At 43.4% G+C, this 26,828-nt stretch overlaps 1 protein-coding gene across 1 annotated transcript in view; it reads right to left on the minus strand.

Annotated features, from left to right (window-relative positions):
• Nucleotides 1–26,828, minus strand: part of ADAMTSL1 (ADAMTS like 1) — a 486,266-nt gene that overhangs the window by 100,309 nt on the left and 359,129 nt on the right. Inside the window, exons 10-13 of the mRNA XM_060269080.1 lie at nucleotides 25,997–26,047; nucleotides 21,438–21,642; nucleotides 18,737–18,884; nucleotides 14,957–15,041 (exon numbers count right to left, since the gene is read on the minus strand). Coding sequence (XP_060125063.1) covers nucleotides 14,957–15,041; nucleotides 18,737–18,884; nucleotides 21,438–21,642; nucleotides 25,997–26,047 — 489 coding nt within the window. The remainder of the gene's footprint in view (nucleotides 1–14,956; nucleotides 15,042–18,736; nucleotides 18,885–21,437; nucleotides 21,643–25,996; nucleotides 26,048–26,828) is intronic.

The raw sequence follows: 26,828 nt of genomic DNA on the forward strand, positions 1-26,828 counted from the left end.
GTTTTGGGACTACAACTCCCATCATCCCTAGCTAACAGGACCTGTGGTCAGGGATGATGGGAATTGTAGTCCCAAAACATCTGGAGGGCCGAGGTTGCCTATGCCTGCTCTAAGCTGTCTGGGCCTCTCTGACAGAGATGCCAAAACTGTAACTTGAAACCAATATTATTTTTGTTTTTAATGTATTTTTATTAAAGATTTTCTTGGTTTACAAAAGTATGTGCAATGTCTCTCTTTTTGAGACATCAGGAAGAAAAGGGGGGGAAAGAGGTGGAGGGGGGAAAGGTGAGTGGGGGTGGGGTAGAGTGGCCATGTTTCTACTTTACTTAATATATGTGGGGTTTTTTGTCAGGGTCGCTTGTGCAGGTTCTCTGCTATTCACTTGTGTTCCTTTTAGGGTTGCCAGACTCAATAGAGGACAGGACTTCTGTGCCTTTAGTTGCCCTGCTCTCTTTTGAGTCTGCAAACCTTAAAGAGAAAACAGCAGACCCTTTGCTTGGAAATTAAACAAAGGGTCCGCTGGTTTCTCTTTAAGGTTTCCAGACTCAAAAGAGCGCAGGGCAATTAAAGGCACAGAAGTCCTGTCCTCTATTGAGCCTGGCAACCCTAGTTCCTTGGGTGGTGAGAGAGGTTGGGTTTGGCCTAGGTTGTGGTTGTTTGTTTTGTGATTGGCTGTGGTGATCTTTGTTTTCATGTGTGAGTGGGGTGGGTGGGTGTTTTGGATCAGGTTAGCCATGTTGATTTGTATGCTGTTGGTGGATTTTTGTCATTGTCTTGTTGGGCTGTGTATGTGATAAAGGGGATCCATACCAGGGTGAAGGCGTCTTCTTCTATTTGTCCCTGTGTCAGTTTCAGTTTATTGGTTAATTTTTCTAGTAAGGCTGTTTCCCATACTATTTGGTACCATTGGTCCATGCTTACTCCTGACAGGAACAGGTAGGTAGCCGTGTTGGTCTGAGTCGAAGCAAAATAAAAAAATTCCTTCAGTAGCACCTTAAAGACCAACTAAGTTTATATTTTGGTATGAGCTTTCGTGTGCATGCACACTTCTTCAGATGACTTCCATTTCATGCGGCTCAATGTGGTGCCTTCCATAGTTCTAGTTACAGGTAGGTAGCCGTGTTGGTCTGAGTCGAAGCAAAATAAAAAAATTCCTTCAGTAGCACCTTAAAGACCAACTAAGGAATTTTTTTATTTTGCTCCTGACAGGAAGTTTGAAGGGACTCGGGTCCAATGGAAGCTCCCGTTGAAGAAGGCATGTTTCAGGAGGCTGCATGCAGAGGGAAGGGGAATCGGTAAAAACTGCACACCCCCTTTTTTAGTGTGAGCACCCTGTGAGTGGATTCAACTTAAGTAAAGAAAGATGGTCCCCTTCCTCAGTGCAAAGGAAATGGGCCAGATGACTTTAAGGAAAGTCTAGCTTCATAATTTTATAATTCCACGGATTCCTCTTATATGTTTTACCAAAAACATGACCGCAAATTAATGCAGGGCAAAATGGCTTTACTATTAAAAAAGCATGTTAAGTTCATGCAGCACACCCTGTTAAATGAAATAATGGAGATGTGCGTAAACCACATGCCTGGAGCAGCAGCAGAAAAGAGAAATGTATAGCCTGTAAGGAAACTCTTCTAGGGAATGAAAATTGCTGCATAAAGTATAATCTACTCATTATTAATCATTTCACTGTGCACAGTAATTCATAACTGAAATGCAGGAAATAACATCAGGAAGTTATATTTTTTTCCTGCTTCCTAAACAGATACTTTGCATTTTGAGTTATGAGCCTAGTAGGGTAAGTTTATGCTATGTAATAACTTGCTTCAAAGGCATTAAGAGAACCTGTGGAGCTGAGAGCAATAAAACATACAAGGTTGCCATTAGAAAGTCAACATTTACTAATAACAACCATATTTCTGAGTTTGGTGATAGTGCTACTTTGCTGTGAAATAAATTCTTAATATATGCTTATGAGTTACTCATCAGTGCTAACTTTCCAGCTGCTGTGCATTGCCTTTTTTCCCTGTAGTGCAAAACTGTAAGAGATATATTCCATCTATTTGGAAGGAGCCACACTTGACTAGTCAGAGCTACGATAAATCGAAGTGCTACTTACACAGGGTTACAGCAATAACGGAATTAATATCCTGTGAATTAATATAATCAGGATCACTGTGTGCTTAGCATGGTCTTGATTATTTGAATCTCAGTGAATTAGCTTAGAACGGAACTTAGCACTGAAATAGTAACTGGATCAAATGGCAGTTCCATACATTGAGCTAATAATCCTATACATTTCTGATATTGCTGACTCTTGGGAACGGAAATGTAAAACAGGTGGGGGGGATGGGATGGAATGGGGGGCTTGAATTTTGGAAAGCGTTTCTTCTGGATTGCAACATTTTGTTTCCGGTCCAACTTGCATGCAGGGCGAGCGGACAGACTTCACCAGGCAAGGCCTCCTTCCGCCTGCCTTGCCCCACCCTCCAGTCCCTGCTTCTCAATTTGTATTGTATTATTTTTATGCTCTGTGGCTTGCCGTTGTTTTACTGACTGAAGTTTAGAAATTATTTATTGTAATTGTTAAGAATGGATTTCTGTTTAATTTTTTATATGCCGATATTATTATTCTATCCTATTCTAATGACTGTCGAATGTTACTTTATTTGATGCCTATTTTAAAGCTATGTTTTATTATCACATTTTTGTACAGGTATTGCATTAGATTGTTATAAGGTGACATTCTTTGTTTCTTCAGCTTGTAAACCGCCTTGGGTATTGTAAGATAGAAAGATGGTATATAAATTAAAAGTGATGATGATGACATTTTTGCTGCTGGATACATTTGGGACGACAGTCACATTCACGTCCTGCTTGTGAACTTCCTGAGGCATTTGGAAACATATTTGCAAGGCAATTATGATCTTACTAGTGTCGTGCAGACCGGCTCCTCGATCCGGTGCTCCCGGGACCTGTCCTTCCTGTCGGCGGCAGGGGGACAGGAACGAAGGAGGAGAAAGCAGCCCTTTCTCCTCCTTCCTTCCTCTCCCCCAGCCACCGACAGGAAGGAGACACCCTGGGGTTTGGAGAAGTGCTTGCGCAGCGCTTCTCCGACCCCCGGGACCTGTCCTTGCTGGACGCACACACACACACACTATCCCCCACCACGCCGCCAACACTCAGTCCGGCCGGGAGCGGCAGTTGGCGGCCGCAGGGAAACGGTAGGTGGGGTGGGGGGTAGGGAGAGCATGTGTGTGTGTGTGTGTGTGTGTGTGTGTGTGTGTGTGCGCACGCGTCCAGTCTCTGCATCCAATCCCTGTGTCAGTGGGGCACATGCGCAGTAGCGCGGACACAGGGACTGGACGCAGAGACACTTTATTATATACCCTGTTTCTCATATTTTAAGACATACCCATAAAATAAGCCATAGCAGGATTTTTAAGCATTCAAGGAATATAAGCCATACCCCGAAAATAAGACATAGTGATAGGCACAGCAGCAATGCCGGCCGCGGCAGGAGGAGGAGGAAAAAAATAAGACATCCCTTGAAAATAAGCCATAGTGTGTTTTTTTGAGGAAAAAATAAATATAAGACGTGTCTTATAATATGAGAAACACGGTAGGATGTGCAGGAAGCTTTTGAGAAGAGGTGGGTGGGAAGCATTCAAACCCACAGTACCTGCTTCTCTTGTAGAATAACTCTGGTGTAATACTCTGGTAGACCTGATCTACATGACTTGCCCAATTAACCCAATTAACCCAAACCGTTAGCTATTTGTTGCTATGAAATGTGCACTCCCACCCAAACCATTTTGTCTTTCCTAACAGAAAATTGGGACAACTTAAGTGCATGCGATAATTAGCAGAAAGATTAATTGCCACGTTCTCAATTCTTTCACATTAAAACTTGAATCAACACCTGTTTGTTTGTTTGTTTGTTTGTTTGTTTAAAAGAGCTAGGGCTATAAGGCTAGCATGTAGGCTGGACAGTAGAAACCAACAACAAAAATTCATTAGTATATCCAGAACTGGATAGCCAGGCAAACACCTTACATCTGTAATCGATAAAAGTTGTGGCATGATTTGAATCAAAGAATGTTGCCACGAGTTGTCATTCAAGCACATGAATGGTGCCTGGGCATGCCATTTTTTTCTGCGCCGTTTCTACAAGCTCCCCAACTGTGTTGTAATCTTGGGTTACCAACTAGAGGAGTAACTGCCTGATAAACCCAGATTTGTTAACAATGCATATATCTTCAGACCATGGCTAACACAAAAATAACCATGCCTAGCAAATAGACAAATCCTTTTTTTAAAAGCAAACACATAAACAATGTCCCTAATTAAAACTAAGTTTTAAATTAAATTCTTGAATTGCAAAATAAAATGCCAAATCACGTCCCTGTTTGATGTGAAGCTCTGCGCAATTGTTTGATAAACTCTTCTTCCTTCAGGCAGGAAGGTCTTTTAACTTATAAAAATGAACATGCTTTAAATTCAACATTTGCGGTTAAGGAAGATTGCTCCTGAGATAAAGATCGCCTCTTTTATAAAAACAACAGCGTAACAGGCCCTGCTATTTTAAACAGATATTAGCAGTGAGAATGTCCAAATTTCGTTTTGGCATGGAACAATCACATTCATTTATCGTTAAAATCCTCTAGAGCGAAGTGGGGTGGTTTGTAGTCAAAGCTTTGAGAGAGCAGTGGCAAGAGAAACAGAGAAAGACAAAAGGAAGAAAGCGCATAAGTTGATCCAATGCCCTGGCAGCTGAGAGGGAATTTTCCCAACTGTTTCAAAACGCGGTGGACTGCAACCATAGGAAACACACCTCCAAAAAGATATTTTGGCTGACAGAAAGCAGTGCAAAAACTAGAGGCAAAAAGTATTTGTAGATAATATCAAGAGCAATATATACATAACTAACATCCTCGCTGACAGCCTCAGATCCTCTAGGGCACCTCTAACAACCAATTTTCATCTCCTCTTTCATCTAAATATGGAATGTTCAAAAGGCTTCAGATACATCATCTCCTTGTAACCATTTCCAGAGAGGCAGTCATGAGAGCCTTTACGCAGCAAAAAGTCATGGGGCATCCTTAAAGACCTACAAGTGTACTATGGCACAAGGTTTCGTTAATGGCAGTCTACTTCATTAGGTTTTTCGGAGACACCGTTGATGGAATCTTTTGAGGAGTTGGAGATGGCGTTTATAAGTGGTCCATGTTTCACAAGCATATAGTAAGGTTGGTTGTACAATAGCTTTGTAAACAAGCACTTTGGTTTCCCTGCGGTTTAAAGACTGTCTCAAGGCAAATCTTAAAAAATGTAGTATAAACACTGACAACTGGGAAACACTGACCTGCGAGTGCTCCAGTTGGAGAACAGCCTTTACCAAAGGTGTCATGGGCTTTGAAGAAACTCGATCTCAGGACGCAAGGGAGAAACGTGCTAAGAGGAAGGCACACTTGGCAAATCCACACAGTGATCAACTCCCGCCTGGAAACCAATGTCCCCAATGTGGAAGGACGTGTGGATCCAGAATTGGCTTCCACAGTCACTTACAGACCCATTGTTAAAATCCTGTTTATGGAAGACAATCTTACTCGGCTACGAGTGATTGCCGAAGAAGAAGAAGACTTCATTAGATGCATGGAGTGTTATCCTGAGTTGCTATAATGCTTGTAACAACCCTACAAAAGAAGTCAGAACCATATTTTTTTTAAAAAAAGTTATCTTATTCATTACATCCATATCACACCTTTCCTCCAAGGAGCTCAAGGTGGTCTTCATAGCTCTCCTCACCATTGTAACCTCACCACAACTAGGGACAGGCCTGAGGTCACCCAGGGAGCTTCTTGGCTGAGTGGGGATTTGAACCCTGGTCTCCCATGTCCAAGTTGAGGAGGAGGAGAAGGAAGAGGAAGAGGAAGAGGAAGAGGAAGAGGAAGAAGAAGAAGAAGAAGAAGAAGAAGAAGAAGAAGAAGAAGAAGGGAAGAAGAGGGGAAGAAGAGGAAGAACTGGGTTTGAGAGATACTGCTTAAAAGCAAGCGAACTGCTCAATACACAACAGAAGTTAAATGACCCAGGGCTTTCCAAACCACACTCTTGAAAACCAGCATCCTGGCTCCTCTCAACATTTAACATTTCTTGATTGAAGCAAAGTTGGCATTATTCGCAGCACTCAAAAATCAGTTTCGAAAGTGTTTCCAACTGAAACCAATGTGTGTTTTTTTGTTCTAATATCATATATTTATTACTATGTTGCATTCAACTCATTGTAACATGGAGCAGGCCCAATAATAATAATGGCCATGGCTGACATAAGCCTAACAGTTTCTATTCAGGTGGTGTCCCAGCTGTGCCCCTATCTGGACAGGAATAGCCTAACTTCTGTCGTCTATGCTCTGGTAACCTTGGGCTGCCTCTGAAGACGGCTCAGAAACTTCAGATGGCACAGAATTAAGCAGCCAGGCTGTTCACCGGAGCAAGACGGTTTGAGTATATTACAATGATCCCGGCCCAAATGCACTAGCTGCCAATTAATTTCCAGGCCCAATTCCAAGTGCTGGTTTTGGCTTATAAAGCCTTAAATCAGGGGTCGGCAACATAAGGCCCATGGGCCACAAGCGGCCCACGGGGGTCATTTAACCGGCCCACGTGCTGCCCCCGAACTGAGCTGCTCGCTCAGTGAGTCCCTGTGCGCTGCACTAAACTGGCGCAGCACTGCGACTCACTTCTGTGGCTCCAGAAATCGCGTCTGCGCAGACGCAGGAAATTGCTCACACACCCACGCGATCCGGCCCATGGAGGGATCTCTGCTGGAGTGAATTGGCCCAGGCGAGGTAAACCTTGCCGACTCCTGCCTTAAATGGTTCAGGACTGGAATAACTCAAGGACCCCCCCTCCCCATATGAACCGATTCAGATCCTGAGGCCATTCTTTGTGTGCCTCCACCATGAGATGTCTGGAAGGTGGCAACATGAGAATGGGACTTTTCTGCAGTGGCCCCCGTTTGTGAAATAAATAAATAAATAATAAGTTTTTAGCCACTCTGGTTCCTTTATTTCAAATCCTTAGGCACAAGGTGAAAACTTTTCTCTATAACCGTAGCTTTTGGCTGATTAACATTCTATGGCCTTTTAAATGTTTTTGTGGGAGGCGCGTTATTGGTTTGTTTCTGTTTTATTATGTATTTTGTGTTTTCATTTTGTATTTCTATGTTGTGAACTGATATTCGGATGAAGGGCAGTATACTAATTCAAATAAACAAACAAACAAACATATAAATAAATTAAAAAAAATTCCTTCAGTAGCACCTTAAAGACCAACTAAGTTTTTATTTTGGTATGAGCTTTCGTGTGCATGCACACTTCGTCAGATACATGCACACGAAAGCTCATACCAAAATAAAAACTTAGTTGGTCTTTAAGGTGCTACTGAAGGAATTTTTTTTATTTTACTTCGATCCAGACCAACACGGCTACCTACCTGTAACCATATAAATAAATGTTTTTGCTATGTTGCTACTTAACTGGAGCAATTCCGCGTAGATGAACACGCAGAACAAGTACATTAAGATGCAGGTAAAATTGTGGCATCATTTCTGAAAACACATCACCTGTCTAGTTCCTTAAACCCTTTTGGTAGAAAACCTCACCTCTAAAAGATTGGCACTAAGCAAGCTTGGCTTAACATTTAGGAATTATTATTGGGTGACTGTATACTACTGGCCTTTCTGCAGCTATGTTGTTCCCTGTGGGTTCTATTCAAATAGATGCATGTCAGGAATTTCCTTTTGTTTCTTATTGAATCAGCCCCATCACTTAGCCGGTGCCATCTGGCGTCCAGATATTACAGCCCCCCCCCCAACTTTGCTTTTTTATTTTTACAACTCACACCAGGTTATTTATGGCAAAATGTTAAAAGCTGGATATCGTGTTAACATACAAAAGTGTTTTTCAAGAGTTGCAAATCTTTTAGAAAAACCTCGTCCCCACTCTGCAAACTCTCCAGCAAAACAAAGTCAGGTGAAAACTAACAGGCCCCTGACTTTTTCAGCCACGATGGCCGTGTCTCTCTCATTTCAGGTTGTGTAGTGGGCAATTAAATCAGGGAAGGATGAGGCTAGCCAAGTTCTGAACGGTCTCTTTCGCATACTATACTTTCCCAAACATCAATGTGATAAAGTGGCAAGGAACAGGACATAAGGAGTTTATGACTATGTTTTACTCAGTGGGGAATTTATTGTTTCCAGCTACTTTTATAATTACATCTACATTTCCTACATTTGCCTTTGAAGGTAGCATTCCAGGGAGCACAGTTCCTACCTAAAGGGCCGTATATAATGCCATCAATGGGGTCTCTCTTTTCCGCGTGTTTATTATATGGATATGGTCACTGGAGGATTAAAAGGACCTAGCTGAGGTTTAAGTGAACACACTTTCCAATCTAGAATCATAAGGCATTGCCTCAGGCAATTCGCAACACTGCAAAATATATTATTACTCCCATTTTACAGCTGAAGAAACAGCTCTGTTGTCAACAGCTCTGTTGAACAGAATGGTGCTTTTAAGCCTCTTCTTAAATTACTGGATTCCTTTCAAAAAGCGACACAGAGGTCAGATATTAATGCCTAGGAATGAACTTCAGGTTGGGAAAAGAGCTACTCTAATTTAAAATGAAAACAGTGTGTCACAGTACTGAGCTTTCATACCAGTTAAGATAGTGCTTTTAGCAACTGCAGTTGCATGCAACATCTTGCCTGCATCCATAGATGGACCTATGCATGAGTCCATCAAGCCCAGTTGAGATTATAAACTGATGAGTGGGAGCTGCAACATCATGTTGCAGTGTATTTCCATTTCCGGGATGGTTCAAGTTCAGAGCTCCATTCAGCTCGGAACAGTGCACTGTCCAGACCGCTCAGGAGATGGGATTGAAGGAGGGGCGAGGAAAAACAAAGACACCTCATTTTCCTTTCCTTGCCCTCCCCCTGATATAATGCTACAGCTCTTAGACATAGATTCATAGAATTGTAGAATTAGATGGGACCCCAAGGGTCATCTATTTCAACCCCCTGCAGTGTGGGAATCTCAGCTAAAGCATCCATAACAGATGGCCATCCGACCTCTGCTTAAAAACCCCCAAGGAAAGAGAGTCGACCACCTTCCAAGGGAGACCATTCCACTGTCGAACCGCTCTTTCTGTCAGAAAGTTCTTCCTGATGTTTGGTCAGAATCTCCTTTCTTGTAACATGAAGTCATTGGTTCAAGTCCTGGTCTCCAGAGCAGGAAGAAGAAGAAAAGAGTTTGGATTTGATATCCCGCTTTATCACTATCCGAAGGAGTCTCAAAGCGGCTAACAATCTCCTTTTCTCTTCCTCCCCCACAACAAACACTCTGTGAGGTGAGTGAGGCTGAGAGACTTCAAAGAAGTGTGACCTGCCCAAGGTCACCCAGCAGCTGCATGTGGAGGAGTGGAGACGCGAACCTGTTTCCCCAGATTACGAGTTTACCGCTCTTAACCACTACACCACACTGGCTTTCTCAGGAGAAAACAAGCTTCCTCCATCTTCCATTTGACAGCCCTTTAGATATTTGCAGATGGCTATCATCTCTCCTCTCAGTCTCCTCTTTTCCAGGCTAAACATACTCCTTCAACTGTTCCTCATCAGGCTTGGTTTCCAGACCCTTCATCATCTTGGTCGCCCTCCCCTGCATACGTTGCAGCTTGTCAACATCCTTCTTGAATTGTGGCGCCCAATCTATTCAATGTACCGGCATTAACAGAGCAATCTTATATGTTTACTCAGAAGCAAGTGTCACTGTTTTCACTAGTAACTGCACATACGATTGCAGCCAAAGAGTCTAAGAAATGTTGTTAGGAGGCATGCTTTAATCTTCACTTAAAGTAGGGCTAAGTTAGAGGATTAAGATCCTTCCAGTACAGAACTCTATAGAGAAATTTTAATACGAGTCATCTGTCTCATTTCTAATAGTAATTGGCAATAGAGTCAACCCTCAGTTTAGCTGTTCTCCATAGAGATCATATTACTGATCATTCTCATAAGATTTTGTTGCCTTTGGGAGGTTAGCAGACAGTAGGTTTGTGTTTCGGCTTGTCAAAAAGGGCTGTTTTCACAATTGCAGGGTGGGCCAGAGGTGCAGTGAATTTAGCCCTCTGAAATTTGTTTTATGATAGAGGAGGATATCCTATCTAGTTCAGGCAGATGGAAAGCGACTAGTTTATCTCAGCTAGATGAATAAAGTGTGCTGAGTGGCAGTGGCAGTTTCTTATTCCCTTCTTTCTTGTATTTGTGGGACTGGAGAGAGGAAGAAGTGTTGCACCCAGCCTTCCAGAGCAAGGTTCCTTTTGATGGCTGGCGATTGGCATTTCCCATTCCCAGAAAGATCCCCCCGCTAACCAAACAAGACCCTCTACGTTACTCATACACAGTGGCATAGCATGGGTTGCCAGTGCCCAGAGCTGTGTGGAGGGGATCTGTGGAATGGAGGGAAACGGGAGGAATACGCATGCACATTCAGCTGCGTAACGGTGTCCTCATCACCCAGGAGATTGCGGCTGTAGAGATAGGAAAAGAGGAGTTGTTCTGTTGCCTGGAGAGGTCACTTCCTGGTTCGCATGGAGAAGCTATGTTCAAGGAAGTTTCTGATACAGCGGTACCTCTACTTACGTGCACCTCTGGTTACGTATCCTTTGGGATACACATGCGGCAAACCCGGAAGTATTTCCCCGGGTTTCGGAGCATGTGCAGAAGCACTCTACCGTGCCTCGTGCATGTGCAGAACAGGAACCTCTGGTTGCGGAAACCTCGGGATCCGACCAGAGCTCCGGAACGGATCCCATCCGCAACCAGAGGTACCACTGTATTTTATTGTGCTTTTAATACTTTGATGGGAGCTGCCCAGAGTGGCATATTATTGTTGCTGCTGTTGTTTAGTCATTTATTCGTGTCCAACTCTTCGTGACCCCAGAGACCAGAGCACGCCATTGTTATTATTATTATTAATAGTAATATTTCAATGGAGCTCAGCAATGAAAAGTGCACAGCTGTACTGAGGCAGCACCGGGTGTTGAAATTTTGTGGCCCTACCAATTTTGCACCTGGGGCAACTGCCCCTGTGCTCCCCCCACCGTACACCCATGTTCCTTACGTCCAGATAAGGACAGCGAAAGAGAATAGAACACCATAGCTGCTACACGCCACACTATATAACCTACCTAGGATAACTACACAACTGGAACCACTTTGAAAATTTTTGGCCCCACCCTCAAAACTAACAAAATGCTGTCCTGATTTCACCCCCTTCAATGGGGTAGTAATTGTGAAGAAGGCATTTCACAACAGACCAAAGAAAGAATGGAAGATGATAAATATCTCTTTTTCTATCCAAGAAAGCTTAATCCAACCAAACATTGTGATGTTATTTTACAGAGCCGTTTCTCCATTTTACAGCTGGGGAAACAACTCTGTAAAGCAAACAGATCTGCTGAATAAAAAGGTGCTGATAAGTACAAATAAAATCTCTGCTTAAGTTCTTGGATTCCTTTCGTCGTCGTCCCCCAGTCCAAGGCCGTATATAATTCCTTCCATCGTGGTCTTTGCCGTTTGTCCAAAATACTTTATAATTATATTCCGTATTTTCTATTCTACCTTATCCCAGACTCCTTACAAAAATCCATTTGTACCACTATTCAGAAATCTGTTGTGCTGTCATTTTTAAAAGAATGCAATAGCTATTCAACACCAAGCCTTTGGGGAGGTCCCCCCCCCCTCACGAAGCAACGCCAACATTAATTCTCAACATTCAGATCCAGACTTTTGTCAATAAGTCCATGATCATGACTTCTTCTGGAGTTGTGGCTTTTTCCAGCTTATTTTTTTAGTGCTCTGCAGCAGAAATATGGGCTAGGATTCAAATCATCCCTTTCCAGTGTAAGCAACGTGATCCCTGTTTGACAACCCCCCCACTCCTGACACTGCCCAATTCCCATTATACAACTGAAGGGTAATTATAGTTTGTTAAATAAGTATTTAGAAAAGTGGTTTACTAGTAGACAGAAAACTGCAGAAATCCAAAAACCGGGATTCCAAATTAAAATAAATAAAAACAGATTCAAACGTGTATTTGGCACTTGGCTATAAATGAACAAAAGGCACATATGAAATATATAATATCTCTGAAGTAACATGTAACAGCTGACAAATATATATTTACATACGATACATATAAATATAAACATAACTGTGATCTTGAGTATAATATTGTATATTTCCTCACTGTTCCCCACGGCTTCAATTAAAATTCACGCGATTTCAGGTCAGCCATGCCAGCATAGCAGCTTTACTATCTCAAAGACAAATTTTATGAGGTGAAAATATGGCTCTAACATCAATCAAAACCAAAAATTGTCTCCAGGAAGGCAAGCTACGTTTCAGCTAAATGTGTTTTGGAATGTTAAAGGTTCAGAGTTTAAAGGATAGCTGAAGCAGCTTGCAGAAATCCTGCTGCCTTTCTGACACCATGAGGAAGACGTCAATTTTTCCCCCAATCCTAGGGCCGGCTCAAGACATTTGGCCGCCTGAGGCGAAGGAGAAGATGGCACTCCATCCTAATGTTCAGAACCCAACTGGGCTGATGTATGAATTTTACTTCAACGCTGATGATAGGAGTGCAATCCTGCGCCACATCTGGGACAGTTGTCCAGATTAGGGGCCACAGGAGGGAGAAGTGGCAACAGAGTCGGTTGCCTTCCTCTGCCTAATATTAGTGCTGGCCTAAGTTGTCCCTTTCACAGTAGCGGCAGTTTTCAGAAAAGGTGACAGTGGCTGAAAAAGTAGCATCGAGGAAAATGCTTAGGTGGCCCTTCTCCCCTGTGGCTGCTTTTTTAAAAAGAAAAAATATACTTCATGTCTAATTTGGCATTTATCAGCATCCCGTGAGAAACCGCTTCCCATTTCAATACAGTAGGAATGGAAGGGGACCTTATAAGAAAGTCTTACAGGGCTTGTTCTTTAATCCCCACCCTGGGTAAATTGTAATATTTTAGCTTGGCAAATCAGTAACATTCTTTAGTTTTTAATGTTTGATTACTGTACTTTTCCATGTATAAGAGGAGGGTGTTGTTTCCCCCCCCCCACAAAAAGAATGTTAAAAAATCAGGGTTTTTATACAGGGATAGTGCAGAGGGGGGGGGGAAACGGGTGATTTGTTTCAGCCATGAGCATCAGCTTGTCACTGCTGACTGTGGCTGTGGCAAGGGCTGTTTTGGATCGGCTTCTTCCGCGACAATTGGGCGGGGGATTTCTGGTGTTTGTGAGTCGGGTGAGTGATTTTCGGCATTCCCCTCCCCAAAAAGCTCAACAACTCTGGGCCATTTCCCCCCATTTTCTTAAAACGTACTCCTCCAAAATAGGGGGCATCTTATACACGGGGGCGTCTTATACACAGAAAAATGTAGTAAGTAAAATGTCATATTTCAAGGTTGTTGTTGTTTAGTCGTTTAGTCGTGTCCGACTCTTTGTGACCCCCTGGACCAGAGCACGCCAGGCACTCCTGTCTTCCACCGCCTCCCGCAGTTTGGTCAAACTCATGTTCGTATCTTCGAGAACACTGCCCAACCATCTTGTCCTCTGACGTCCCTTTCTCCTTGTGCCCTCCAGCTTTCCCAACATCAAGGTCTTTTCCAAGGATTCTTCTCTTCTCATGAGGTGGCCAAAGTATTGGAGCCTCAGCTTCAGGATCTGTCCTTCCAGGGAGCACTCAGGGCTGATTTCCTTAAGAATGGATAGGTTTGATCTTCTTGCAGTCCATGGGACTCTCAGGAGTCTCCTCCAGCACCATAATTCAAAAGCATCAATTCTTTGGCGATCAGCCTTCTTTATGGTCCAGCTCTCACTTCCATACATCACTACTGGGGAAACCATAGCTTTAACTATACGGACCTTTGTCGGCAAGGTGATGTCTCTGCTTTTTAAGATGCTGTCTAGGTTTGTCATGGCTTTTCTCCCAAGAAGCAGGCGTCTTTTAATTTCGTGACTGCTGCCACCATCTGCAGTGATCAAGGAGCCCAAGAAAGTAAAATCTCTCACTGCCTCCATTTCTTCCCCTTCTATTTGCCAGGAGGTGATGGGACCAGTGGCCATGATCTTGGTTTTTTTTGATGTTGAGCTTCAGACCATATTTTGCACTCTCTTCTTTCACATATTTCAAGGTGGGAACCTCTAAATGTTTAAGTGAGAGCCATTTTCTGAAATGTAAAATTATTTGGTAAAAGCGCCCAATGAACCTTGGGTGTTCAGGGTGTGTGGAAATCTCTGGTTCGATGGCCAGAGTTCACAAGATGAATTGCTGTAAACATGACATTTCTGTGATGAGTGCGATACCCAGGCTGGCTCTGAGCTAGCAAAGGCTGGAAGCGGCAAGCTTTGATGTTTGTGTGCGAGCTTTCAAACTAATGCAAAGCCTGAACTGTACAGTTATGCGAGGGGTTTTGCACTGCTTCCGCAACCCACAGTTTGAGTCAGCTCTTATTCAACAGTTTACACGAACCAAAACAAATAAACTCAACCAGCAGGCACAAAACCACTTCGGCAACGACTGGAAATCAGCACAACTTGATTAAAAGCCTCAGCTGCTACAAGCTTAGAGGGTCATAAAAATAAGCCCTCTGTGAATCAACTTACTCGGTCGTTAAGAGCTACATCATGATAATTGTGGTTTAACTCCTCGCAAGAAGACACAAATCAGCCAGGAAGACTTTCAAGTTATGGGAAGGATTATGGGGTATGGAAAATATCCTAACTTCAATGGGGTTTTAACTCTATTCCGGAATGTAACAAAATGCACCACACTTAGTCTTAAAGTAAAATGCAGTTTCAAAGCACTGATCAACTCCTGACCTCATCACAGTTTCAGAAAACCATACTCACGTTGGTTCTTCTGATACTATTGCTCCTTCTTCCAGTTCCTGGGCTTGCTTGTACCATGGCAATTTAGCTTCAACAGGAAGTTTTTCTGGGGGAATAAGTACAGGTAAATGGGAAATATGTCGATGTAATATCATGCACTTTTTTTTTCTTTTTTGGTAAATCAATCCACAGATTTTCTGTGTGCTGCATTTATTTCATACTAGCAAGACACTAGTCATTATGACCACAGTGTTTGTGGAGAGCACAATCTGTCTCTCTGGGGAAAGGATGCAGTAAATCTCTGCGGCCCCACTTGCAAACAATGCAAAACTGCAGCTCCTACCATTCCCAGATAGCACGGTCAATAGGGATGTGACAGGAGGTCAACAACACCTGGAGGAGTCACAGGATAGCCACCCTGGTTTAGTGGGTCATCCAAATCCTAAACTCTGGTTAATCCAAACTATGGTTAAGATGCAGCTGTATCTAAAACGCAAGCTAGAGCTTCCAAACACCTCCTTGCAGATGTGTTGGAGGAGACAAAGGGGCTCGAGCTTGAAGCTCAGTTTCATTACACTAAACATTGGTTTAGTAATACACGTGAGGCACCACTGTACGTCTGCAATAGCGCTCTCTCTCTCTCTCTCTCTCTCTCTCTGTGTGTGTGTGTGTGTGTGTGCTCTGCACATTTCTGCCAGAGGGATGTGTGGGCTTCATGACGCAGAAGTCATGGGTCTCCCCCTTTGGGAGACATGAGATTTTGTTTTCAATTGTAAGCAGTGGCAGGAAGCGAAAATGCAAAGGGCACACCTTTCGCCCTGCTCCTTTTAACATGCCTTATAGCCCCAAGTTCACGTTAACGGATCTGAAGATTCCTGCATTGCTTAGTCAAAGATGTGTGTGTATTGCATGTGTGTGTATTGCATCCTTACTTTAATAACTTGGAATACACACACACACACACACACACACACACACTCCACTCTGATGGATTATTATGACATTCAAGAAAACCCAGATGTGATGAGTGATAGTTGAAGAAACAGACAAATGCAAAAATAGTTCAGTGATGCCCTTTCCAGTTCGAGCTTATCAGTTCATCAACTATGTGAATTCAAAGAATGAGCTGAATACTTTCCCTGTCATTTTTGATACAAAACAGCGCTGCTCCATATCCCGACCTCTCCCTTCCCCTCCAAAATCAGTACCAAAAATATACATTAGAAGTATCTAATAAAAGACTCACTTTAGGAGCCAAAATATACTCCCTTGGGAACATAAATCTGGATTTGGCTAGAGTAAACCAGAGCGAACCAGACTTGCAATGGCCCTTCAAGGCCAGACCTGAGGACCTGAGACCATGACAAATGGGTGACCTCACCCTGAAGGAACAGAAAACCATCCCCAGGAAACTACTGATCTCTGCGGAGATCACTGGATGCTACAGCGCTGCTCCCAAGTTCTCTGACTACAGCAGGCTACAGCTGGAAATATGTGATCCGCCTACATGACCATTTCCTCCCTGAAATTCATGACCCAGCACAACCCTCCATGGGCCCTTTTTTTCTTTCAAAACCACTTGAGCAACAGTTTACAGTTCTCATATTCAAACTAGCTAGAGAAACAGCAGCTATAGATAGTTGCTATTTATGAGCAACATTGCTTTGATTAGAGCCTCCAATTCTGGCAATTCGACACATGCAGTTGTTTCTGAGTGAGCCCAATCTGTTTTGTGTTTAATCCTAGAATTAAGGGTCCATATGGAATACAGCTTTTCTGAACCTCCCACCCATAGCTCGTTGCACTTCCCCCCAAAACCTTCTCTTGAAGGTTGAGAGAACTTCAAAAGTGGAATTTAATATATGCAGGGAATGCAATCTGGAGTGAACTCTATTAACCCTTTCTGCTTGTGTATGGACTGGGCGGGTGAAGCTTCGGATGCTGCAAGGCACAAAATTTAGATGAAATCTTTTGATGATGGATCTACTGTAGGGACGTATACCCAGCCTAAGGATTCAAGAAGGGCATTAACTGCTGCTTAGGGCCCTAGGGTTTCTTCCGGGCATAGAAGACTGCCACAGAGCAGAACAGGAAATTAATACTACATACATACTTTTATTTCCATGCTTCCTTCCCACAGTTAAAATCATGCTCAAGGTGAATTACAACATGAAAATATGCATAGCTACAACATGACAAAGTAGTAATAAAGTGTAAATATAACATTTAAGAATGCACAACCAGGCTAAACGATTTTCACTCAACAAGCTGTAAAATAAAGATGCAAAAAACCAAAACCAAAAAGAAACCAACAGCAACAACCTCCCCTACCAATAACCTCCCCAACAGATTGTGCATTCAACATTTTTCATACAGTCTTCCACATTTATTGAACTATCCATTGCAATTCTGGCAACACACAGTGACTATAACCTGTAATCCTATTTCACATCTCCTGTGATGAATTTTCCTGGAGTAGATTTATGGGCATGAGGACAAGAGGAGGAGGAGGAGGATAAAGTTATTATGCCCTGATTCCTCCCCAACCATTACTTGCCAGATTTCTACTCAGATATATTTAGTGGTACCACTTGATGTTATATATGTATGTGGAAATGCCGCTCTTAGCTTAATCTGTATTTTACCATGTTCAGTAACTCTAATATGTAAAGAGATATTTCTGTTTATACACCATATACTTATTTTTACGGTAATGGAAAGTCAGGCCTTACTGCTTTTCTTTCGCCCTTTTAAAAAACTGTACAGCCTTGTAAAACAAAAACAAACCCACAGATGGTGCTTTCCTGTACAGATGCCTGCGCGGTGCCTGTAAAATATGGCGTGTATATGCCTTGGTGGGTCAGAGGAGGAGAGACAGATAAAGTCGCATTCTGTTTACAAATCCTCAAGGCCAGCCCAAGGCATTCTGCTGTCTGAGGTGGGGCAGAAAAGACTGAAATGGCTGGCCAAACTAGATTACTCTTGGGGTCCTTTTAAACTCTATGATTCTATGATTCTACTTTAGCATCTGAAGCAGGCAATCCCAGAAGCAAGGTGTAAAAACACAATAACAATGTTATAATAAATACTACTTCTGGTAAATAAGCCACTATAGCCGCCAGAGGGCTGTGAAAATTTGTGTCCTGGGCTTTTTAGACTTGTCTAGCCATGTACACGGGTGGCGCTGTGGTCTAAACCACTGAGCCTCTTGGGCTTGCTGATCAGAAGGTTGGCAATTCAAATCCCGGCGATGGGGCGAGCTCCCATTGCTCTGTCCCGGCTCCTGCCAACCTAGAAGTTCAAAAGCACGCTAGTGCAAGTAGATAAATAGATAAATAGTAGATAAATAGGTACCGCTGCGGCAGGAAGGTAAACAGTGTTTCCGTGCGCTCCGATTTCCACCAGGGTGTCCCTATTGTTTCAATACCGTTGCTCCAGAAGCGGTTTAGTCCTGCTGGCCACACGACATTTGTCTGTGGAGTACCTTGGCCTGAAAGTTAGATGAGCGCTGCAACCCCATAGTCACCTTTGACTGGACTTAACTGTCCAGAGGTCCTTTACCTTTATCTTACCTTTTACCCATGTACTATCTGAAACCCAAGGGGTGCATTGGTTGCCAGATGTGAATCCCCCCCCAGCTCTCCTACTTGGCTAAAATTAAGCCTAAGGCATCATCTCTCAGACATCCGACTTACTGGTGGAAATGTCCTGCCACTCGGGTGGCGGGGTGTACATTTATTTAGAGGGAGAGAGAGAGAGAGAAAAGCAGGCAAGGATTTCCCCCCCTGCCCTGTGTTTTACCTTTTGGCTTGTAGCAAGGAGTGGGAACAATGCATTCTTCCTTGATGTGAGGCTTTGTTTTAGCAGTGCAGCCACCGGTATGCATCCCTCTGTGATCGATGCACAGAACCACTCGGTATCTTAGGCCTTGGCCACATGTCACTGTGCACTGAAAGGAAGAACAATGAGAAAAGGATATTCCTGAATAGCCAAACTCTGCCTTCCTTTTCTAATCCTGCTTGCCCATATGGACAATTAGCAATCAGAACCAGAACAACACCATCTACCCATCCTGGGTTTCTGATCATGGTTTGTTAGGAAGAAGCAAACCACAACTCTGGTTTATACGTAACAACAAACCAAGTACATACAGCTTATTTCTTCTGCTCATACCTGGGCAAGAGCAACAGGGGAAAATGCTGCTTAATCCCAATTAGCCGTTAACGGTGACATTGCATGGGGGGCCCACAGAGGTGATTGCCCTGGGCACAAAATTGTTAGGGGTGCAAAATTTCAGCACCCGGTGCTGCCTCAATACAGCTGTGTGCTTCCATTGTTGGGCTCCGTTGAAAACAGCTTCTCCATGCAAACCAGCAAGTGACCTCTCCAGACAATGGAATGGCTTCTTTTCTTATCTCTACGGCTATGATCTGCTGGGTGATGTGGACACTGTTAGGCAGTTGAATGTGCATGCATACTCCATCCATTTCTCTCCCTCCCACCCCACGCCTCGTGGCCTCGGACACTTGCAACCCATGCTACGCCACTGGCCACAAGCAATGGTTTATTGTTCCCAACGTCTGCTTTGTGTGTGCCTGGCATTCTGAGTTAAGAGGGAGTAACAAGTGAATATGATGGTTTGGATTGTTCATAATTATTTGGTAGATAGGTCGTCTCCCTTTCTTTCTTTCTTTCTTTCTTTCTTTCTTTCTTTCTTTCTTTCTTTCTTTCTTTCTTTCTTTCTCATTCACTTGCTCGCTATCTCAGTAACGGCTATTTGACTTGAGCCACAAGTTGCTGTACTTACTAACACTTCATCACTTTTATTTGTAGTCACTTAGGCTTAGTGCAGAGGCAAAGCACTTAATGTTATGTGGTAATCATTGCGATGTCAAGCTTTTTTGGAACGGTGAACTACATGCAGTAGGCTCTGCTCCTTCAACTACTTTCTAAATTATATTTTAAACCCACGTGTAGTGAAGCATATTCTTTATGAATGTTCTCCCATGGTGATTTTGTTGGGTTACTCGTAGGAAACTCACTAGGATCTTATATTTGCAGCCTGAATTCATTTCACTATGTGTATTACGGTATCCTAAACTTTCATCCCAATTTTAAAACTACCCCTCCTTGGTTTGATTTTATGTTCTCGTTATCCTCAGCATAATATAAAAGCAAAGGCTTTGTCAGCGTCCTACACAATAAACCGATCCTGTATAGCAATCACCACTCATTTCGCAATCAAGGTAACTAGGCAGGGAAAAGGTAACTTTCCCACTGATTTATTGTATGGACAAGGCATACTGAGGCAACCACGATGACTGAAATTGTCCTGTGCCTCCAAAACCTGCACAGGTGCCAACATGCTGCCCTCCAGATGTCATTGGACTACAACTCCCATCATCTCCAGCCACTCGCCATGTCGGCTGGGCATGACCTATCACTGACCTACACTGTCTTTTGCATGTGCAGTCATTCTATTCTTTATACTGAGCTGCCTTCAACTATTTACAAACTTTTTACAATGGCTATTTTATGAGCTAACACACAAGTTCCAAGCTGTGGGGGATTTTTTAAAAAAGAATCCCGGGAGAGATCAGAGCCTCTCTACAGAAAGGTTGCCTTGGTTAATGATATAGAGACTGTTGGAGGTGCCAAGTGCAGTCCTGCTTCCACTGTGGGCTGATATACTTGCATGGAATTGGAAGATAGAGAGCAACCTCCAAGATTCCTAGACTGCCTTTCCTGTGCTGATCCCTTGACATTCCTTCAGTGTTATACTGGTACTCTTAGGGTTTGCTGACCTAACCTCACCTCCTCTTCCTTCTTCTCCAGAGGGACGCTTGGTCCCACCTTTCCATCTGAGATGCAAGCAAGTTAGCTAGAACTGGGGATCTCTCCAATCAAGCAATAAACACACACACACACATATATATATATATATATATATATATATATATATATATATATATATATTTACAAACTCAGAATCTCAATGTGCTTCTCCAGGGGGGGTCAAATACAGTGGTACCTCGGTTTACGTACTTAATCCGTTCCAGAAGCCGTTCTTAAACCAAAACTGTTCTTAAACCGAGGCGTACTTTCCCTAATGAGGCCTCCCGCCGCCGGTGCCCTTCCACCGTTTGGATTCCGTTCTTAGATCGAGGTTAAGTTCCCAAACCAAGATACTATTTCCAGTTTTGCGGAAACCAAATCCGTTCCTAAAGCAGACTGTTCTTAAACCAAGGTATCCCTGTATGTTCCTCCAGGGGGGGATTCTGCATTAACTTCTGAGCATTTAAGCTCTCGCTGCCATCAGCCACGGTAGTCTAAGGAGAGGCTGTACCCCCCTTGCCAGAATAATAACCTATCATAATAGCAACCTCCCCCTTGCTCATTCCTTGTTGAGCACGTTCGTGAAATGCATCACAGGGGCTTCATAGAACTGAGAGGGTAAGCAATGTTGCAATATAATATACACGTATTTAAAGAAAGCGGTTACCGGAGACCACTCCTGGGCCAACCACTTGGGGCAATCGAAGATGTTGCAAGGCTGGACAATGGGCATCTTGGGAGTGTACATGCACTTCCATTCTTCCACAGAGCTGATGAGCCCCTGGATGTCCTCTTCCACACAAGAGATTGTGCGGCTCTGAATGCCTCCCCCGCAAGAAGAAGAGCAAGCGGTCCACGGGGTGCTTTCCCACCTGCAAAACAAGATGCCAGTCAGGGAAAAGGCAGAGCATCCGAGCTTTCTCACTGCATGCATCTTATGATATATTGGCATTTCTCTAGCAACAGCAGTAACAGCAGCAGCAGCAGCAGCGAAGCACAACCATGTCAGTTGCTGGAACAATTACACCAGCCAGTATTTCACTCCTGACTGCCTAACAAGGACAAAATTATTTAGCTGGTGAAAGAATTCGCAGCATGACATGAATGGAAGAAATCCATGGATTCAGTGTGCCTTAGCAGGGGTCACCCACCTTTACGGGTCTGTGGACACGTTTGGAAGTGGGAGAAACTGCTGCAAGCAACCAAGCCACATTGCAACGTTGTGTGTTGATCAGCGCCTAGGCATCTTTCTCAGGGGCGGCACATTTCCGCAATATTCGAATGGCGAGATATTCCTGCTGGGAGAATGCAGTTCCTGCAGTGTGGAATGTGGCAGCGGTGTGAGTGTCACAGGCACCTACTAGATTCTGCCCGAGACACCAAGAGCAGCTGCACCACATTGTGGTGCCATGCTCAGGGTGCTCAGCGATGGAGCTGAAAGGGGTCGATCTCAAGGCAAAGTACCTTTGTCAGTTTCTTTCCTGGCCGAGGGGTTTCCAGCTAAGTCTTTGAGTCAATGGTCAGCAATCAGAGGGCTGCCCTGAGGGCTAGTGTGCTGAGCCTTCAGTCTCTAACCCCTTCCATGCAGCCTGCGGGCAAGCACCGTTATAGCGGATGCTGGACCCAGTTGAGCTATTCAAGCAATTTCCTAGGTCACATGCACACTCAATGAATGGAACATGCTTACAGCCCAAACCACCAGCACTGACATCCATGCAGTGAGCAGGACATCCGCAGTAGAGTGCCCACGCCAGTGTGAATTTTGAAGACACAGGGTTCCCTATCTGTTGGGGAGCCTATGTGCACAAAGTTGTAAATGCAGAGGCTTCCCTCTTCAGAAATTTTGTTGAATGTGCAACATTGGTGGCAATGGCCTGTAGCACAGTCCCACCTTCCTGTCCAGACACCGAGGGGATGAATGTGACGTCTATCTGAACAGGGCTATTGTCAATGTGAAACCAACAAAGGATTTAGGCGACAATCCTAACACTACTTACCTGCAAGTGAGCCTCACCGAATTCAATAGGACCTACTTCTGGTTAGGGTTGAATGAATCTTTCCATTTCAGTTTCTCTCAAGCTCCTAATTTTTCCAATCTTAAATCCAGTCCTCTGTATTTACACATCAGTTTGTGATTTCTTGTTTAAAGTCCTCACGAAAGGCCATCAGCATTTTAGCACAAATTTATTTTAATAAACACCTTTCTTTAAGCTATTTTGCCCAATATACAATTTTTGCAATGCAATTTCCCCTAATGTAATACATTGCTGTATGTTATTTTTAACATACATATATGTATTTTAATGCATAGTTTAGTATATAGATTTTTGTATACATTACTTGGCTGGAGAACCACATTGCAAAATTCGCAGAAGTACAAATTTCAAAGTGTGGTAAGAATTCATCTCTACACCACCTTTTTTGTTACCCAGGTGAGGAATAACCACCTTTTGAATAAACAACAGAACCAAGGAAACTATTTCCAAGTCCAACACCCAGATTTAGGGACCCAGCATTATAGCTATTGTAATAGGACAGAATTCACTCCTTGGTTCTGTGGTCTATTCAAAATGTGGTTCTTCCTCACCTGGTTAACAAGCAAGGTGTTGTACAAGTGAATTCTTACCACGAAAGGATGGCTCTGTTTGGGCTTTGCTTATTATTTTGTTTGTTTTAGGTAAGATTGCCTTTAAGTGGAAACTGAAATTAATTCCTCCCCACCCCTACTTCAGTTCCAGTTCCCATGCAAGACCCTCTATGTGGGTGAAGTTCTTTGTTGACTGAGAAGCAGTAGAAGCAAGCTGATGGAGGGTGGAATCAAGCAGAGCCACCATCTCTCACAGCACAATTAATTCCCTCTTCCATTAATTGTGGGGCTGGGCATCATGCTAGTGATTGTAGATAAAAGTTTGCAAGCCAGGTTTGCATAGGCTAAAGTGTGGCTGGGCTATACATCTAGATCAGGCATAGGTGCCAGCTCCTAGGGGTCTGTGGGATGTAATCCACTGGGAGCAGTCAAGTGCAACATTCCTTCTTTTGCTGGAGTGGACATGCTAGGGAATGTTTGGTCCAGCCAGTTGAAACTTCCTGTTCCTCCTGGCCTAGAGCATCCTTCCTCTTGCATGTGACTAGTAGGTGGGCGTGACCTTTCCAGACCTGGTAAAAGGCCAGGGCATGCTGCCACTCTCCTTCTTTTCCATCTTCCTTTCGTCCTGTGAACTGCTGGACTGCTACCCTGCAGTCACTAGGTAAATCTCCCTTAGGGGGTAAACTTTTTTTTATACGTTTGTAACTTTAAGCCTAAAGCCTGCCTTCGGGGATCACACTGTGCTCTGCCTGCTCGTGAGCAAACTTTCTTTTTATTGCTTATGAATAAGACGGTGGTGTCTTTGTTCTTTTAGGAGGGACTCAAGGGGTCTTCCCAGGAAAATATTAGAATACATTTCAATCTGGACAAGGCAAGAAACTCACACGAGTTTCCAACAAGTTTTCTGCCGTGTAAAGGGGAATGCACTCTGCTAAGCAAAGAAACTTGCTAGCGCAAGTTAGGAAGGATATCAATAAGCAATATATCCTCTCCTGCCACCCTGAACATTCCCACAGAGCCGAGGCACTGTTGTTGGTTTTTCAGGGCTGTCTTAAGCGACCCTGGCGCCATGGTGCAGTAAGTCCGGCGCCCTCCCGCCCCGTTTCCCTGTGTGGTGGGCGGGTGGGCGCAGCGCGGCTGCCACAGGTGCAGCTGCGCGGCGGACCGGCCGGCCAGCGGGCGGGCGCAGCTTGCGGCGCCCTCCTGGCGGGCCAGCGCCATGGTGCCCTGCGCCACCCAGCCTGGACGTAGGGCCGGCCCTGTGGTTTTTTGTCTTAGGGGACCAGGCCCCCTCAAGGTTCATAGGGCACTTGGCTCCACCCCCGGCTTCTTGTGATATTGCACGCATGATGTGAGGACATCACATTGGGCCCCCTCAATCATCTTGAGAAGTTGGCGCCTCTGAGATCAGGACTATGCAGACCTTGTCTGATGCCTGGGGCAGGTATATTGTTCGAATAAAGCTGTAAACTCAAACAAAAAGGCAGCCAGTCTCTAGTGGGGGCCCTCGGCCAACTTTGCCCACCAAAGCCCAGCCATTCTAGTTTCTGAACAAAACTATAGCAGCATACTTTTTATATTTACCATTCATTTGCATTCCAATGAGAAATGCAATTATGTGCTGCACAATTCAGCAAGCCACTCATCCTTCACAGTCACTTTAACCTTAATAGCATAATATATGCCTTACAGACACACAAACACAAACGCACACAGATGTTTCTCCCCAATCAAGCTTGTAATGGGCTGAATGCTTCGATAATTGGGCTCAAGGTTGCCTCTGAATAAACACACGGAAGAAAATACTTGCATAAGTCACATCAATAAGCCAAACAGAATTAAATAGATTCTGCTTCAATTTGGCAATTGTTAAAGAGTAAGGCCTTAGTCACAAAATTCTAAAATAACAAGCTTCTAGCCAATTAAGACTCATTTGTGTTGCTTAAAAGATGAATATGCGGGAAATAATGTAATACAGTCATGCAAAAACGCCAAAAGCTGTCAAGAAATATGGATTGAGACAATGACTTTTATTGTCCCCACTAGCAATTAAACTGTAATAACCTGGATTGCTATGTTAAAGCTAGAGATGTCAGAATTTGTTTTCAGTTAATTGACTTGTTTATAGCTGATTATATAACAAGTTGAATGGCAGTATTTTGACTTTTAATATATAACTGTACGTGAAATTAATAATTCTGGAGAACAGAAACACTGTCTGTTGCTATAAACCTTTACCTTAAATGAACTGCCTTCAATCAACAGGCTGTAATTGCCATTTTGAGAACGATCCAGTTCAAACTCTGCCTCTCAAAGTGCCAAACATGTGCCCACATGGGGGAAAAGAAAGGGTGGGCAACAGCTCGACATTTTAATCTCAGTCTCAATTGGATATTTCAGTGACAAGATTCTTTGGTTTGTGTGATAGGTGATTATCATTCTTTGCGAGAGCTCCAGGACACGAGAAATCCAGATTTCAGTATCTCGTGTGTACAGAAAAGCAGGAAGCAATGAAAACAAAACACAAGACCACAGGCCCAGAGCATGTTTGCAGAACACTACCACACTCTGTTAAGAGCATCAATGAACCACAAGCACATATCTGCATGTTTGTTAAATAGAGAAGCTGGTTTACATACCGAGGAAGAGGATGGTAGAGGTCATAGGGCATGATCTGCTTGTATCCATCACTGTTAGGAACAATAATGCCAACCCTCTGAGTAGAAGGTACACACAATAAAATAAACACTAAATGATTACATTATACAAAGACATAGCATTAAATAGATTATTACGTCATTCTACTCATGCGGCTAAAAATCTAGCTTCAAAGACTAAGGAGGCAAGCAAATCTGGACACTGACACTCATCATTTCACTTTGCAAAATATTTCACGAACTGATTCATTAACCTATTAGTTAATATGGCTCCCACAATGCAAACTGATTTGTTTATTAAATGCAGAGCAGTTATGTTCTTAAACTGAACTCGACAGAGTTAATGAGTAAGTGAGAGAGAGAATGATGCGTTCTGCATGGTATCTGTGTGGAAGGGGCGCAGAAATTGTGACCCTCCAAATGTGTTGGGAGTTCAGTTCCCATCCTCACTGGGGCTGATGGGAGTTGGGATTCAACAACATCCAGATAACCAGAGGTTCCCCATTCCTGGTGTGTGTAAAAGAAGAGTTTCTCCTCTCTTACAAATCACAAACAGCAAGGAGTTATTCTATCTCATTAAAAAATAAAGCCCACCACCAAATTTTAAAAGTCAACCTAAAAAGTAGGGATTTTGTGCTGTGAAAAAAGACATATTCACCATTACTTGACGACAAATAAAATTACTCTCAGTCGATCAGTAGGATTTGATTACAACATCTCAACAAGATGGGAGAAATGTTGCTATCTTTGTACTAACCATACTGTTGAAGGATGCTTCCACACATCAAAGTTAACAGGAAAACAGGAAGCACAA

This window comes from Zootoca vivipara, chromosome 16 (assembly GCF_963506605.1).
Source record: "Zootoca vivipara chromosome 16, rZooViv1.1, whole genome shotgun sequence".
NCBI lineage: Eukaryota > Metazoa > Chordata > Lepidosauria > Squamata > Lacertidae > Zootoca > Zootoca vivipara.